This window comes from Xyrauchen texanus, chromosome 12 (genome assembly GCF_025860055.1).
Source record: "Xyrauchen texanus isolate HMW12.3.18 chromosome 12, RBS_HiC_50CHRs, whole genome shotgun sequence".
NCBI classification, from domain to species: domain Eukaryota; kingdom Metazoa; phylum Chordata; class Actinopteri; order Cypriniformes; family Catostomidae; genus Xyrauchen; species Xyrauchen texanus.
Window position 1 is genome coordinate 14,513,317 of NC_068287.1, and position 16,440 is coordinate 14,529,756.

General features: G+C 37.6%; 1 protein-coding gene across 4 annotated transcripts in view; it reads right to left on the minus strand.

The window, feature by feature from the left end:
- LOC127652852 (inactive rhomboid protein 1) overlaps window positions 1–16,440 on the minus strand; it is a 74,513-nt gene that overhangs the window by 18,558 nt on the left and 39,515 nt on the right. For 2 of the 4 annotated variants that reach the window (XM_052139262.1, XM_052139261.1), the window contains exons 2-4: window positions 4,702–4,846; window positions 4,328–4,467; window positions 42–149 (exon numbers count right to left, since the gene is read on the minus strand). In XM_052139262.1, the coding sequence (XP_051995222.1) occupies window positions 42–149; window positions 4,328–4,467; window positions 4,702–4,818 (365 nt within the window). In that variant the 5' untranslated portion in view covers window positions 4,819–4,846. The remainder of the gene's footprint in view (window positions 1–41; window positions 150–4,327; window positions 4,468–4,701; window positions 4,847–16,440) is intronic. The other 2 variants (XM_052139264.1, XM_052139263.1) reach the window with 1 other exon arrangement.

The following is a 16,440-nucleotide window of genomic DNA, read 5'->3' on the forward strand; positions in this document are numbered from 1 at the left end:
GTGTGTACGAGCTCCCTCGCCAGGCCTCCTGTAGTCTGTACCTGAGCAGGGTTCTGGACAGGGACTGATGCCTTCTGAACCCGTAGCGCCCTGCGCGGTGACCCTTAATGGGTACAGTGTTAATCCTCTCAAAGTGCACCCTCCTGCTGCTGTGGACAGGCAAGAGGACAGAGGGTGGGAGAAGAGGAAGAACAAGATGAAGAAAGTAAAGAAAAAGAGAAAAGGAAAACATTAAAGGAGGGTGAGAACAGTTGAAAGTCAGATCAACAGAGCCAGAAAACAAGATTAGAACAAGCAGAGTATTCCAGCCAGAGGGTTATCAGTCCACAATGGGGCATATTAATTAAGGGCAGAAAGTGATAGTTTGTCCATAAAAAAAAATTAAATAAATAATTTACTCACCTTCATGTTAATCCAAACCTGTATAAATTTAAAAAAAATACTGGCCACTCTTTTCCATATAATGAAACTTAAAGGGGACAAAGCTGTAAAGCTGTTTTTCTGTTCAAAATGACAAAACAAGCATCATGAAAGTACTTGCTAGTCTTGATTATTGAGGAGTTACCTCCCTCATCCTCCTCCAGAATCTATGCCACTGCATACAGTTTTAGAATGGCATGAGGGTGAGTAAATGATGACAGAAGGTTCATTTTTGGGTGAACCTTTAAGAGTGCAACAGTTTAAATGCCATACATTTATTTCATAGACAAATTGATTTTCAACAATAACTTAAATTAAAGACAGAACTACCATGAGCTCAGAGGTAGTTTATTGGCGGTATATGCTTCCGTTGAAGCCATCAATGTTATTTCAACTTCAGAGATTAAAAATCGTGTTTGATAGCAGAAATTCTAGTGAGCAACTATATTAACGATGGTACAACAGAAAAAGATTGATCAATCAGAGAACTGTGGTCAACAAAGCCCACAAAAGGACCCCAGGAGCAACCGTCCCTCTCCCATGATGCACAGAGAATAACGTCCTCAAGTTGGTCTCCCTTCACCCTTAAACGACTTGTCTATTTTTTATATATCCAATTATTTCACAATAAACAAAATATATTGTTTCTGTGAGGAATAATTTTTTCTGATTAACATTTTATTGATTCATACAGACAACAAAGAAAAGAAAAACATATATACACAGAATCAACATTTGACCACCACTATTAATTACATTAAATTTGAGTGCCCAATACATCCCACATAAACTCTGAACCTTCAACCAAAATTCTTGGATCTTAACACACCACCAAAAAACATGGGTTGTGTTTCCATCTTCTGACTGGCATCGCCAGCAGGTGGGTGTGTCTTAAGACCAAGCCTATACAATCTAGAGGGGGTCCAATTGAAATGATGTACAATCTTGAATTGCATAAGGCACACCCTTGCTTCTGTAGATGTAGACTTGACATTTTTTAGAATCCTAGCCCACACTTCCTCCTCCAAAACCAAGTTTAAATCTTACACTGACACCTCATGACCTTTTCAAAAAGCAGTAATCACCACTTTCAGATTATCTGCCACTTTAGGGGGGGTGTATGCTACTCCCAAAAATAGTACAGAGCAGGTGGCGCTGTTGTAAATACCTAAGGAACTGAGATCTGGGAATCCCAAAATGTTGAACCATATTTTCCAAAAATCTCAACACTCAACTCTCATATATGTCACAGAGCGTATTAATCTCCCTCAAAATCCACTCTGACCAGCAGAAAGAGGACTTATTCTTTCTGAATAAGTTAAATATTTATTCAAATAATTGAATTTTATTTCAATTATTGAAATAAGTGCAAATGCGAGATAACGATGTGTAACTTAATTTCTCTGGTTAGTTTGGCTAGAACAGGGCAAGAACATTCTGTTCAATACAAAACCAGGGAGGGGCTCTTTCAGGTGGAAGTGACCAATGAGCCAAATGCCTGAGAGGAATGCATAATAATAAAACAAAATCTTGGGTAGGCCTGGTCCACCTTTGTCAATCGGCCTATGCATTTTACTGAAAGGAAATCTGGGACCTTTACCATTCCAAATGAAGGTCTTTTCCTATCAAATTGCTTGAAATAAGAGAGGGGGGACTGTAGCAGGTAGTTGAATTTTGGAATACAATTAATTTTAATAACATTAAACGTTAGCCAGAATTTTGACAATATTTTAACATCTAGCTGGATCAGGGAAATTGGACGGTAACTCTTACACACACTTGGATCTTTGTCCTTTTTAAGAATCAGACTGATCCGGGCTTGTGTCATGGTTGATGGATGTTTTCCATTCTTGAATGATTCTATATAAACTTCTAGCAAAAGTTGGGCCAATTCTGTAGCATAAGATCAAAAAACTCCAAAAGACAAAGCCATCTGGCCCCGGAAACTTGGTTCCACAAAGTTTCTAATATCTTCATTAGTAGACGAAGACGTGGAACTTGAGATAGAATTCTTTAAAAGCATTATTAATATCAATGGCCGAGGTAAATATTTCACCACCAGCAGATTTCACAGAGGGAATGGTAGAAAAAGACTCTTTCTGTTTTATATATCTAGCCAGAAGTTTTCCTACCTTGTCCCTGACTCTAGCCAAAAGTCCACCTTCCGCAACAAAATAGTATTAAATCTGTATTTCAATCGGGTCAATTCTCCGGGGCCATCAGATGACATTCAGCATTTAAGCTCTGCCTCAGCACTTTTAATATTCCCTTCCAATTCCACGAGTTCTTGTGCTTTGGATATTTTGATGAATGAGGCATACTGTATGATCCGGGACCCAAGAACATTTTAAGTGCCTCCCAAGCTACACTCACAGAAGATACCGTGGACCAGTTGGTCTCCATATAAACATTGATTTCAGCCTTTAACATTTGTTGGAATTCAGGATTTTGCAAATGGGATACATTAAAGTGTCAACTATATGATTTCTTTTTCTCCATATGTGGCAACACCTCTAAACTCACCTGTAGGGCTGCACGATTATAGCAAAAATCATAATTGTTGATTATTGCCCTTGATATTGTAATCGCGATTATTAATGTCGATTAAAATATTAAATTACCATGACGTCACAAAAGCAAGCAACCGTGTGGTTCTTCTGAGTAGCAGATTTCAATGGTGGGAGCTGCGCGCCGCTCCAGTTTCTTTTAAGCATCTTTTAAGCATTATATTATATTGTATTTTGCAATAATGTTTGTTATAAGGTAAGGCAAATAAAAAAATACGAGTTTAAAACCCTCTAGCACAGGGAATCACATACACATTCCTATTACATCTCAGGCCAAAACAATCTCAACAAACAAATCATAAGAGACTGGTAGCAATATCAGCTTGCAGCAAAAAAGTGCAACAGTGTTCTCTAATACTACAGAATAGAAGTATATCACACAAATCACTGATAGAAGCAAAGCATGTAAGATCGTTGGCTAAATTTATGCACATTTCTCCAAGTAAAACTCTTGTAAGGTATTTCACCAAAGTATAAACTCTTGTTGTAGACATATGGCTCTGAGTTAAAACCTTGCAAGCTGCCTTTCTGATTCCTACCTACATATACAGTTGCCTTATCTAAATAGAACCTTGTAAAATATAGAATTGAAATGCTCTACATAGGCTGCAATTCTGTGCATCATACAAACAACACTCCTCCACAAACACAATTTAAATTTGGCTAAAAACAGGTATCTTACAATGCAGCTTTTGGAAAAGCATTCACATTTGGAACAGCATTCACTATGATGCCTTAAACTGCCGGTCAGTAGGCAGTACTTTTTTCTTTTTTATGATTTTCTCCCCTTTTTCTCCCCAATATGGAATGCCGAATTCCCAATGCGCTCTAAGTCCTCGTGGCGGCGTAGTGACTCGCCTCAATCCGGGTGGTGGAGGATGAATCTCAGATGCTTCCGCGTCGGAGACCATCAATCCACGCATCTTATCACGTGGCTTGTTGAGTGCATTACCCCGGAGAAATAGCGCTTGTGGAGGCTTCACGCTATTCTCTGCGGCATCCACGCACAACTCACCACGCGCCCCACCAAGAGAGAGCCACATTATAGTGACTACGAGGAGGTTACCCAATGTGACTCTACCCTGCCTAGCAACCGGGCCAATTTGGTTGCTTAGGAGACCTGGCTGGAGTCACTCAGCTCGCCCTGGATTCTAAGTTGTGACTACAGGGGTGGTAGTCAGCGTCTTTCCTCACTGAGCTACCCAGGCCCCCAGCAGAAGGCAGTTCTATAGATTTTCGAACAGAGCCAGAATTTGACCTCAGACATAAAAATGTGACCTTTAAAACTTTTGGAAGAGTATATATAGGTCACTAACAACCAGATGTAATGCCCCCCTTACCTCTTGATGGTTTGAGTGATTGAAGACTGCCGCTGGAAAGCAGCTCGCCGAGGGTCAAAGAGGTCACGGGGAGGTGAGGGGAGATGGGACGTCTCCACAGGCATACTAACACTGCGATGGAATCCATGCCTCTTCACTGGCTGCAACAGAGGGACATGGACAGGATTGGAAACCACAGCTACACTCAGTATAAAAAAACTGTGGTTTGTCAGTCTTTAAGCTGGTCTCCAAGCCTGACCAGCTCACAAATGTCCAAAACCCATTCAAAAACGGCAAACCAGAAGTCTGACCAGACTAGGAGACCAGCAAACCAGGCTGGAAAAGGACAGTATGCAGTCACAGTTAAAAAGAAAAGGAGACAACACCTCTAATACCTGGACAAAAGTGGGTGGTTCATCCAGGGACACCTGAGCAGCGGGAATGTCAAGTTTAAGCCATGGTGGCTTCTTGCGTTGCAGGCTGCTAGTGCTGTCTCGCCTGGGTTCAGCCATGCTTCCTGCCTCTTCCTACACCTGCCAGCTACATGACAGACACAGAGAAAGAGATAAATAAAGAGACGTGAATTCTCAAAAATTCAAGCAGTTAATCTGTCAAAGACTTTCAAGACGATGATTACATATGTACACAATGGAAGATGAACATACTGCATACTGCATAGTACATGCTTTATACTGCCTACTACTTAATAAATAGTATGTTACACAGTATTTACATTTAACTTTAGTAATTTAGCAGATGCTTTTACCCAAAGAGATTTACAAATTAGAAAGCAATTTGTCATATAATATCTCAAGTTTTCAGAGTAGTAGGACAAGTGAAGAAGCTAGCACAGAAGAAAAAGACAGACTTAAATTATTTAATTATTATAAGTAGTAAGTGCAATTAGTGTGGATAGTTTAAGTGCTGCAAAACAGACAGTATGCAGTATGTATACAGCACTATGATATGTATGATAAACATTTAATCTAATGTACATTTTTGCCATATGATCTCATTACTGTGGATGTTTAATACAATGAGTGGTGTCCAGTTAAAAGGTAATTTTGCTATTTTAATCCAATTTAGTGTAAAAAAAAAAAAAAAAAAAAAAAACAGGATATTTTGATCAGATTTAGAACAGAAATGTCAAAATCAATAAAGATTGTTGATAACACTTCTGGATCATTGGTCGCTCTTGAAACGGAATGTCAAGTCAACATAAAGTCTTCCACACAGTGTGCTCTAGTTGTGTGCTACACATTTTGGCAAATGTATTAGCCCATCTGGGTATTCCATGCATAGGATTACTATAGTATGAGTAAGAGAAATTAAGTACTATAGTAGTAGGCCATTCTGAACTTACTTAACCTTGTGTAACCCCGCATACACATGCATGTATTTTGACTCCGCTATACTTAATGCATAATTTAAATGAATTTAAACCAACTGAATACTGTTCACAACAATCTAGACTGTCATTTAAGGGTTAAACTTCAGGTGCACTGAGTCACGTGACATAACAGCATGCCAACAGTTTCCCTGAATTGCTTCTACAGGTGAAGAGCCAACAAACATGCCTGTGGTAAAAAAACCTCCAAGTTTTCATAGAAACCTGTATGGGTGTAAAGAGTTGCGTCTGCAGTTTTGTTTGATTTGACACTTTAAAAAATTCATAAATGTTTTGAGCATCAGAGTGATAATAAACATGAACTACACATACATGGACTGTGGGACATTACTCCCAAAAAAGTTTAAAAAAAAAACCCTGTTAGTTATTTTGAATAACTTTCCACATTAACAAATCCCTTCATTTTAAATATACATTTTGTAATAATTTATTTTGTTATCACGGTACAATGCGGTTCCATTCATTAACATTAGTAATTCATTGTGCATTATCACATTGAGAACCAATGGGTTCATCCAAAAGCTGAAACATGTTGCTTTCAGAGGCTTTACATGGAGTTATGATGGAAATAAGGTGCAGACAGACAGCACACTGGATGTTAAGCCATTCACTAATAGAGAGCAAGGGAGCATCCAACGAGTGCATTCACACCTAAAATCTGACCAAAAGTCCAATTTCAGGCAGCTGATGATGATGGGACCACTCAAAATGTTTAGCAGACACGGCACAATAGTAATCAATACATAAATTCTGGTTGGCAATGACTGGATGATGTTAGCCAGCACTTTGAATATTCTAACTTTAATTAGCTCCAGTTCATTCATCACACTGAACATGGAAGGTCAAGTAGAGCACATTGCATTGGGATACAGTACATAGTATGCAAATTGTCTTAATGCATGCATGCCCTGGTTGTACACTTGGCCAATGTAGAAAGTGTGCAACAGTACAACCAGAGCATGAATGCATTCAGAAAATTAGCATACTATGCAAAATACACACACTGCACAAGTAAAATAGGAGTATGCCATTCCTGAACAAACCTTGTATATCTAATCCTATAGTCTAATGTGTAATTACAGCAAAAGGCACTTGCTATGCCACAAGATGGCAGTCTGAAATCACCACAAGGCAACAGTTTGAGAGACAAAACACACACACACACACACACACACACACACACACACACACACACACACACACACACACACACGCCTCCAAAACTCAATGAACTCAGATCCATTTAACTGACTAGTAAATATTTCTTCTTTGGGGGTTGAACAGTTTATTGTCAGTAGATTACGCTTAAACGCTACAACACTTTAATTAAAAGCAATGCTTTGAGGCCGAGCAGGAATTTTGTGAGAACCCACCATTAGTGTTTCAACTGCATATTCCCAAGCTCTACACAGGTTGTGCAGACTGTTCAAGAACACTGCAGTGTGCAATCAGAAGAGACACGGTCAAAAAAAGCTTGTGAAAACAGCTACTGTTTCGGCTGTTCTCCATTCACTGATTACTACATGTCAAGAGCTCAGTTCAATGCAGTTGTATGGCTAGTGAGCTGCCTTGCTATTTATGGCCTACATCAGCAGCTGCCTTCTAAGGCCATTTAAAAATAATATGTTTTAATTTAAAACGCAATAAGTTTGCTATGTTTACGCTCTTCATACACACAGGAAAATCATTTTCCTCCACCGAAAATGGAGACTTTGAAAATACTCTCCATAACTGCATACCTGCACACAATGACTTGGTAAACTGAAAACAGAGCTTTCAAAAGAAAACGGACAAGTGTGGACAAGGCTGCATCGCAAATGAAATACAATCTAAAAAATGGCTGATTTGGAATGTTACTAAGCTATTGAAACATATACATTTCTTTTTTATACATATAACTATGCTACTCACAATTTGAAATAGCAATTGCATTGAGACATCAATTATAGCATTGACCTAAATAGGCAGCTAGGCCATATGTAAAGGTATAGAGAGGTCTGTTAATTTTGGGCTCCACTTGTAATCATCTGGAACACACAGCAATTATTTTTCAGAACTCATTTTCTCTAGAGGGAATCATTTGCAGTGCAGCATGACTTTGGATTGCAAAATACAATTTGCCATTATTAAAAAGAAAAATGAAGAGATTGATTGATTGCTATTATAACCAGTATAATTAACAGTACAACACAACTTAGTCTTCTGTAACACATTGTATTTAAAAAAAATCTATTTGCTCTGTCAAGGGCGTCATCTGGAAGCAAAGGCAGTCATTCTGATCACCAGTATATATATTCACCCTCTACACCTGTTCTTGGTTACACTTCACAAAACACAGATTTTACACAACAACTCTTTTTAGCCCTCATGATAATTCACAGAAACTGACAGTTACACAGACGTTCATAAATCCTAAATCAGTAAGGACCAGTGTGAAAGTTGAAACTCTTAATTTACTGTATAATTTATTAGTTGCTCATCAACGGGCCCCCAGGCAAGAAATAACCCCTGCATCTGTTCCATAACAGTCTGCAGCTCATGGTTAAATGCTCTCCTTGAAATAAAACTGAAGTGGATCTGCAGACTGTTTATTTATTCCCTTTTATTAATTAAAAATCACAGCAACACTTTGATCAGAATGATCTTCATCAGGCATGAAACGCTCTCCTTGTCCATGAGAAAGTTCCTACCAACTGAAGAGGAATGTGGTCTGATATCATCACTGGCCTTTTATTCTGCATGCACTGTGATGACTGTGGGATTACAGAGCAGACAGGAACAAAGCCCAAGCTTTGAGGAAACCCCATGCCGATGGTTTTCCACCAAAGACCAGTGAGGAGAACTTAAAGGAACCACAAGCCAGGTTGAATATCCCATCAGAACCAATAAAGAGATATAATCCTGACATTTAAGTATGTCAGAACCCAAGTTGCTTAAAGCTGTGTGTACGATTGTTGAAAGCGGTCTTTTATTATAGTTGCTTGTCAGGTTGTATGATACACAAAAAAAAAAAAATAATAATTTTTGCAGCTTGGTCAATTTTCTTAATTAAAATGAACTAAAGCAACACAATTCTACAACATTTTGTCACAACTTGATTCCATTCCCTTCTATCCATTTCAATTTGTAAATAGAAGTTTACTTAATCATTTTTATTTGCGACTACATTAATACTTTTTGCAGTGTTAGTGCAGGGGCGTAGATTCCAGGGGGGGTTGTGGGGTAAACCCCCTACAACATCTAATTGCATGGCGTGGTGGTGGAATAGTGGGCAGAAAGTTCCCGGTTTGATCCCAAAGCCACCACCATTGTGTCCTTGAGCAAGGCACTTAACTCCAGGTTTCTCCGGTGGGGTGCACTGTAAGTCGCTTTGGATAAAAGCGTCTGCCAAATACATAAATGTAATTTAGATGGATTTACCCAATTCAATTAGGTTGAATTCAATTACACTTTCTACACATAGTGTTTGTATTGAGATTAAAAAGTAATTTTAAGTTAAGAAAACTAATTTAAAAAAGGTGGAACCACTGTCCACGACTTAATCAAGTTCAGCCAAAGAGCTACTGCACCACATCAACGGTCTTTGATTAATCATGTCTTGCTCTGACATCCTCATTTATACACATTAAAGCTAAAAAACAAACAAAACAAAAAACAAAACAGGAACTTTTATAACATCACAGAGACATAGTGTTTACAGTTTTGCAAAATTTAACATATGAATGGCTTACTTATAGATGTATTTGCATATTAAGCTGGGATCGAATCAATTATATTAACACAAAAAAAAAAGTTACATATTTCAGCTTTAAGATTTGAGAATATGAACTGGCTAAATATATTGATTTTACAATTGTATGCACTACCCAGTCATGTTCTTTGTAATAAACAATGCAGCACAAAGCTGTTTGGTTTATGTACAGTTGAAGTCAGAAGTTTCCATACACCTTAGCCTAAAACATTTAAACTCAGTTTTTCACAATTCCTGACATTTAATCGTAGAAAGCATTCCCTGCCTTAGGTCAGTTAGGATCACTACTTTATTTTAAGAAAGTGAAATGTCAGAATATTAGCAGAGAAAATAATTTTTTTCAGCTTCTATTTCTTTCATCACATTTCCAGTGGGTCAGAGGTTTACATACACTTTGTTAGTATTTGGTAGGATTGCCTTTAAATTGTTTGTACAAGCGTCTCACAATAAGTTGCTGGAATTTTGGCCCATTCCTCCAGACAGAACTGGTGTAACTGAGTCAGGTTTGTAGGCCTCCTTGCTCGCACATGCTTTTTCAGTTCTGACCACACATTTTCTATCGGATTGAGGTCAGGGCTTTGTTATGGCCACTCCAATAGCTTGACTTTGTTGTCCTTAAGCCATTTTGCCACAACCTTGGAGGAATGCTTGGGGTCATTGCGACTGAGCTTTTACTTCCTGGCTGATGTCTTGAGATGTTGCTTCAATATATCCACATAAATTTCCTTCCTCATGATGCCATCTATTTTGTGAAGTGCACCAGTCCCTCCTGCAGCAAAGCACCCCCACAGCATGATGCTACCACCACCATGCTTCATGGTTGGGATGGTGTTCCTCGACTTGCAAGCCTCACCCTTTTTCCTCCAAAAAGTAAGATCTTTGTCCTCATGTGCACTTGCAAACTGTTGTCTGGCTTTTTTATGGTGGTTTTGGAGCAGTGGCTTCTTCCTTGCTGAGCAGCCTTTCAGGTTATGTTGATATAATAATAATTTTACTGTGGATATAGATACGTGTCTACTTGTTCCCTCCAGCATCATCACAAGGTCCTTTGCTGTTGTTCTGGGATTGATTTTCACTTTTCGCACCAAACTACGTTCATCTCTAGGAGACCGAATGCGTCTCCTTCCCGAGTGGTATGATGGCTGCGTGGTCCTATAGTGTTTATACTAGTGTTGTCAAGGTACCAAAATTTCATTAGTCGGTACCAATACCAGTGAAATTTCACAGTAATCGATACCATTTTCGGTACCAAAGCAAAACACAAAAACAGGTTACTAAACAACACTCTTTTAATAACGAAGTCTACAAAACATTAGCAGCAGAACTAAGAACAGAAATATGCCATTGAGCAACACTTAATTTAAATATATAATTTTTTAATTATAACAAAACTGTACAATGTATGCTTAAAGTATTTTTGAACACTTATATAAGATTTGCTTCAACTTTTACTTTAAGTTTTTACCAAGTACTAAAAAAAATAAATAAACAAGCATACAATAGAATGAATAAAAAACAATTTCCAAACTAATGTGCAAAGTGCTCTCTTATTAATAAAGCTGCAAACTGCCATTTTTCTTCACGATAAGAAATGCAGTGACATATTACGATTAAATAAATTGCGAGCAATCGTGTTCTAATCTAGCTGCATTTAGCGTCCGCGCTCGAGGGATGATGTCCCCGAGGCAGAGTCTCTCTCAGCCGGTGCAGTTTCAATCTCTCCCCTTAGATCGGGACATTCACGCAACTCATAGAAGAGGCACCGACCACACAGAGAAATGCCAGTTTCTGAGTTTATAGTTATTAACCTGACCTGCTTCTGTATTATTTGAACTTTAATAAAGCTATAACACATTAAAATAACTACATTTAAGATGTAACGCATGTTTCCTTTAAAGAGCTCCAGCTCCGCTTATTCCACAATGAGACTGCTTCTGAATTTATATATATATATATATATATTTATAATTCCATAATACTTCATAAGATGAAGCTGTGAAAGTTTAGAGTGCATCGGATCTTTGTAATTCTTCGCCTCCGTCAGGCGTGAACTGCAGTGCTGCTCTCACACTTCATCATTACATTTTAATGTGATCTCATGTTACGTTAAATGAGATGAAACGACTATTAGACAACTAAATATTTTTTTAAATATTTTAATTTCCGACGATGTCGATAATGTCGACTACACGTTTCAGCCCTAATGCAAATGATAATATGCTTTTAAACTCACCTGCTTTATTTGCTTGAATAAATCCGGGTGTCTGTCTTTCAGGTGCTTTATTAAGTTTTATGTGTTTCCGCCTTTCATCCGAAAATTGCGAAAGCAGTGTTTACAAATAGGTTTTTTCTTATCTATGATGTTTCCCTTTTCATCAGCCTCAAATCCAAAGAATTTCCAAACCTGGCTTTTTCCACTTTTTTTTTTCGACAAGATTAAGTTGAGACTCTGCAGCAGCTTTGCTTGACGTCATCTTTTGCTTGCTGTGAGTGTTCGAAAGTTCCCGACTCTGATTGGGAACCAGGTAGACCCGGTACTCCGGTACCTTCTGAAATTCTGGTATCATACATTTTTTTTGGTTTGAGGACTTGGTACAGGAGTACCGGTATTTTTGACAACACTAGTTTATACTTGCGTACTATTGTTTGTACAGATGAGCATGGTACCTTCAGACATATGGAAATTACTCCCAAAGATGAACCAGACTTGTGGACTTGGCTGATTTAGTTTGATTTTCACATTATGTCAAGCAAAGGGGCACTGAGTTTGAAGGTATACCATAAAATACATCCACAGGTACACTTCCAAATGACTCCAATAAGCTAAATTGGGCTTGACATCATTGTCTGGAATTTTCCAAGCTGCTTAAAGGCACAGTTAACTTAGCATATGTAAACTTCTGACCCACTGGAATTGTGATAGTCAATTAGAAGTGAAGCAATCGGTCCGTAAACAATTTTTGGAAAAATTACTCATGTCATGCACAAAGTAGATGTCCTAAAATACATGCCAAAAGGATAGTTTGCGAATATGAAATCTGTGGAGTGGTTAAATATTGAGTTTTAATGACTTCAACCCAAGTGTATGTAAACCTCTGACTTCAACTGTATATTTGTTGTGCTCTTTTGTAGGCTTAAGAGACAACATTGATTTAATAATCTTGTGATCACTTTTCCCCCTAACTGAAATAATGTCTTTAAAATGTAAACAATCTGAATTTTGCTAATATTGAAATAAATGTGCATTTAGGTCCTTAGCCCTGTTGACAGCCCCAGTTGGAGTGCCTGCAGTGTGTCCTGGCTTGGCAAAATAGTTTATTAGAATAAAAATAGAAATTTGTGGAATTCTGTTAATTCTTCAGAGTGAACTTGGGTTATTCCTTGAGTGTAAAGTGTGGACTTAATTCTGAAAGGTAATAATGATGTTTGACGCAGAAGTCATTTATGAGAATACGCAGATGTGCTATGAGAGACCACAGGAAAGACCTTGGGGATGTAACACGAAAGATTCCCGTCAGTCCTTGAAACAGGCCACCATGACCGTTTAATGTCTGTATCAATATCCACCTTCACCTCATTAATATACCCACTAAATCAAACGACAGGGATCCTGCAGGCTGAATGAAGCCCAGCAGCCCCAGGTCTGCACATTACATTGTAGAATTGTGATAATTATCTTCTATACCCCTGTCAGTTGTCTCAAGCCCTTGCAGTAGTGCTTCTTGAGGCTAGAAGCTAATATGTAGCATGAGCCTCTTCCACTGGCTGTATTTATGTCACAGATGCCTTAGGTAAGTGTGAAAGAGAGCTGATGTTACATTGCCAGCAATTAATTCCCTTGGTTACTCTGTCACACCTTAAACAATATCATAGAAGCATGCTTTTAGGTAAGACTTAATGTCAGTTTCTCTATAGTGTGTTCACTAACACTGTAGCATCAGTCACAAGGCTGCACATGTCTGATATCCCAAGGAAAACAGTGTGAACAATCAGCAAGGCCACCTGTGGGATATGGAACACTCCCCAGTGTTCGCCTCCTCTCCCATAATTACAGTCACACACTTTTTAGCTGTGTAAACAGCTGGGCAAATGTAAACATCAGCCAAATGTGACGACATGTTTACTTTATGAATTTAACTGATGCTTTTACCCACAGCAACTTACAGTATACTTATAACAGGGACAGTGTCTGCAAAGCAACCTAGAGTTAAAGGGATAGTTTAATTGTCCCTTCCACATTTAAATGTCTTAAGTAAAATTTAAATCTGAAATATATGACTCTTAATCAATAATGATTAAGGATTTCCTTGAATCAGACGGATATCAAGGTGGAGGAATTCTGCGGATTGAACTACACATGGCTGCCATCCAAAGGATATCAGACTTCTTTGAAGATTCAGATTTTTGTGCTTTTTTGTGCCAAAAAAAGAAAGAAAAGGAAAACGACCAACTCAAAACCTTCAAAAAGGTCACTTGCATCAAAGTTACGAAGAAAGTGGAGAATGTTACATTGTTAAGATTCCAAACATACTTTAACAAAGGTGAAGGAAACACTCGTCTGGAGAAAACTCTGATTTCACTTACGCTGGTGAGAAAGCTTGTGATAACATCCCTGCCAACAAAATTTAAACCAGCAAGGATGGTTTGCTGGTTTTTGCTGGTCTGGATGGTCAGGTCTTTGAGGGTTTTTTGGGCACTTTTTAGCCCAACTGAAGACCAGCAAGGCCAGACTGGGAGAGCAGCTTAAACCTAATAAGGTCAGCAAACCAGCTTAGTCTAGTTCAAGTTGTTTTTTTCAAAGCAGGGATCATCAGAGTTTTCCAATTGTCTCCTTTTGGAATCACCACATGTGGCTTCACAAACCAGTTTTTCTTTAAAACCCAAGCTTTTTATGTATATCCATGGAGTGATTTGTTTTGACTGTCCGATCAGATCAAGCAAAAGAAAATATCAGCTTTCAACTATGAGCATTACATTGTTTGAGACTAACTTCCTGCCCTTTACCCCAGGCAAAATCCTGCCACAAGCTAAAACTTCCTGTCGTGAGACATGATCCATTGAAAAACAAAAGTATATTCCTTTTTGACTGATGTTTACAGAAGACCAAATTCCTTTATACAACACTTGGCCAGAGCAGGGTTCATACAGCTTTTTAAGCATTTTCAAGGTACCGTAATCAACTTTTTCAAGCACCTTGAAGCTTTAAATATTATCAAATTCTAAATGTTACTTGACAAAAATGCAGTGATAAAAAAGCATCCACTGTGAAATCAAACATTGCCCAATCCATAAAAAAAAGAAAGTTTTAAGAATTCCTTTTAACCCACACAATGGAATCATTAATATGATTACAACCAAATTCTTGCATGAAAGGGGTCATGAAATGCTCTTTTTTTTATAGTTGTATTATTTTCCCTGATGTCCACTGATAAAGTTGGTAAATTTTTTCTTTTAGATTAAAACCGTTTAATATTTAGTAATAAATGATAATTTTTCACCCTGTCCCTGGTCCTCTGTCTGAAATGCTTGGTTTTGGCCTAAGTGTCTCCTTAATACTTCAATGTAAATGTCCACTGTTCTCATTGGCCAACATCATGCAGCCCCGAAAAACAAATCGGAAGAAAATTAATAAGCACTAAAACATTATACAAATAAATTGCAGTGTTTACACATAATGCACATCCAACACATTGCATCTGAATACATTAAACTATTCATCTCAAGCACAACTGTTAACACGCACACCCTGTCTACACCAGATACGAGAGTTACGTGAAAAGCAATAGTACCCATTGTTACCAAGCCTCCATTGCGGCGCATCACGCCAACAGTAAACTGATGTTCAATTCCATTTTGCGCTGCATGCAGTGGCTACTACTGCCAACAACACAAATAAATGGTTTCTATAAATAAAATATGCCTTGTATATACCTATTCATAATCATAGCCTAATAAACTATTACTAAGTATTATTACTATGAGTATTATTATTATTGTGCCATTTCCTTATATTATTATTTTATATATTTTTTCTTACCATATGTAGGTTTAAGAACTGTAGAATGGTGGGAGGTGTCAAGCAATTGTGAAATACCAAGTATGCATTTTGCAGCAAACATTAAATACAAACATAAAAATAAATCAATATAGCCTACAAATAGGTGAAAGTCTCATAAATATATCAGGAATTCTACATTCAAGGCTGATTTGTGCACACATATTTTAACAATGTGGAGGACATCATTATTTAGTTAAATTACATGTAAAGAATTAGTGAAGTAGGAAAATAATAATAATAGTCTAATTATTATTATTATTATTATTATTATTATAAGTTAACAATTTTATATTTTGTAGTTTAAAGGGAGGGAAAAACGATTGGGCATGTTTCAGTTTCTTTGTATCACATGAGCAGTTATATTCTGAATAGATGTACACTTATGGAGCATCTAAACCTTTATGGAGCATTTAAACTTTAGTGAATTAAAGTCTTAACCAGATACTTACATTAATCGGTGATGTGAAACTAAATGTGTTCAACTTTTATAGGTGAATAGATGTAAATCATCACTTCAGGTCAGGAATTTATCATTGCGCTCAGGTTGGTTTATCAATGAATACATGCAAATCATTACATGTGAATTGTGATACATTAATATAGACATTTTAAGGAGTGGAAAATATAGCCTTTATGATGTAGTGTCTTAGTTAATGTTACACTAGACAAGCTCCATACGCGCACAATTAAAGGTGACTGCAAACTGAGTCGACTTGGTGGCCATCTGATCTGAAATCACAACGTGTGCATTTTCATTCATACGGTTTACACTTTAGTAGGCTGCTAATATTGACTTCACAGCCTCATAATTTCTTTTTAAATAAACAATTACAAAATTACAATGTTGCTTTATCCTTGTGCTTCTTGGATAAGCAGTCAAACAAATATTTTGGATAAGCAGTCAAACAAATATTTGT